General features: G+C 74.7%; 1 protein-coding gene across 1 annotated transcript in view; it reads right to left on the bottom strand.

Annotated features, from left to right (window-relative positions):
• The window catches only part of COL6A3 (collagen, type VI, alpha 3), an 83,985-nt gene that overhangs the window by 67,037 nt on the left and 16,316 nt on the right, over positions 1–632 (bottom strand). Inside the window, exon 4 of the mRNA XM_012725152.1 lies at positions 1–550. This exon is cut by the window's left edge and continues 5 nt beyond it. Within this exon, the coding sequence (XP_012580606.1) occupies positions 1–550 (550 nt within the window). The remainder of the gene's footprint in view (positions 551–632) is intronic.

Below are 632 nucleotides of genomic sequence, written 5' to 3'. Positions count from 1 at the left end.
AGCAGGCCGGGCAGCAGGCCCTGCAGCGGCGCGCTCCGGAACTCGGCGGGCACGAACACCAGGGACGGGTCGAAGGCGATGTCCTCCAGCTGCGCCCGGTCGGCCGCCTGGCTGCCCACGGCGAAGGTCAGGATGCCGCTGCGCCTCAGCTCCTGGGCCGGCCCGCCGACCTCGTCCTGAGACCGCCCGCCCGTGACCAGCACCAGCAGCTTGGGCACGCCCTCGGCCTCCCGGTGGCCGGCGGCGGCCGTGAACAGGTGGGCGCGCACGTGGTCCAGCGCGGCGCCGGTGTAGAGCGCCGGGCTCTCCAGGGGCCGCATCTTGCGCAGGGCGGCCACCACGTCCTTCCTGGCCGCGTGGCTGCTGAGGTGGAACTCGGGCCGCACGCTGTCCCCGTACTGAGCCACGGCCACCTGGACGAGGTCCGGGCCGACCTCCAGCCTCTGCACCACGCGCACGAGGAAGTCCCGGACGGCGCTGAAGCTGAGCGGCCCCAGGGCGGCCGAGCCGTCCACCAGGAAGACGATGTCCCGCTTGTTGACCTCGACGACTGTAGGCAGCAAGGTGAGGAGGTGGGTGCGGGGCCCAGCGCCCCGGCGCCCCAGCACCCCCGCGGGCACCCGGCGGGTCTC

This window comes from Condylura cristata, unplaced genomic scaffold, assembly GCF_000260355.1.
Source record: "Condylura cristata isolate star-nosed mole 26May11 unplaced genomic scaffold, ConCri1.0 scaffold00002, whole genome shotgun sequence".
Classification (NCBI taxonomy): Eukaryota; Metazoa; Chordata; class Mammalia; order Eulipotyphla; family Talpidae; genus Condylura; species Condylura cristata.
Note: the sequence above shows the minus strand (reverse complement) of the source record. Positions and strands in the feature narration are given on the sequence as shown.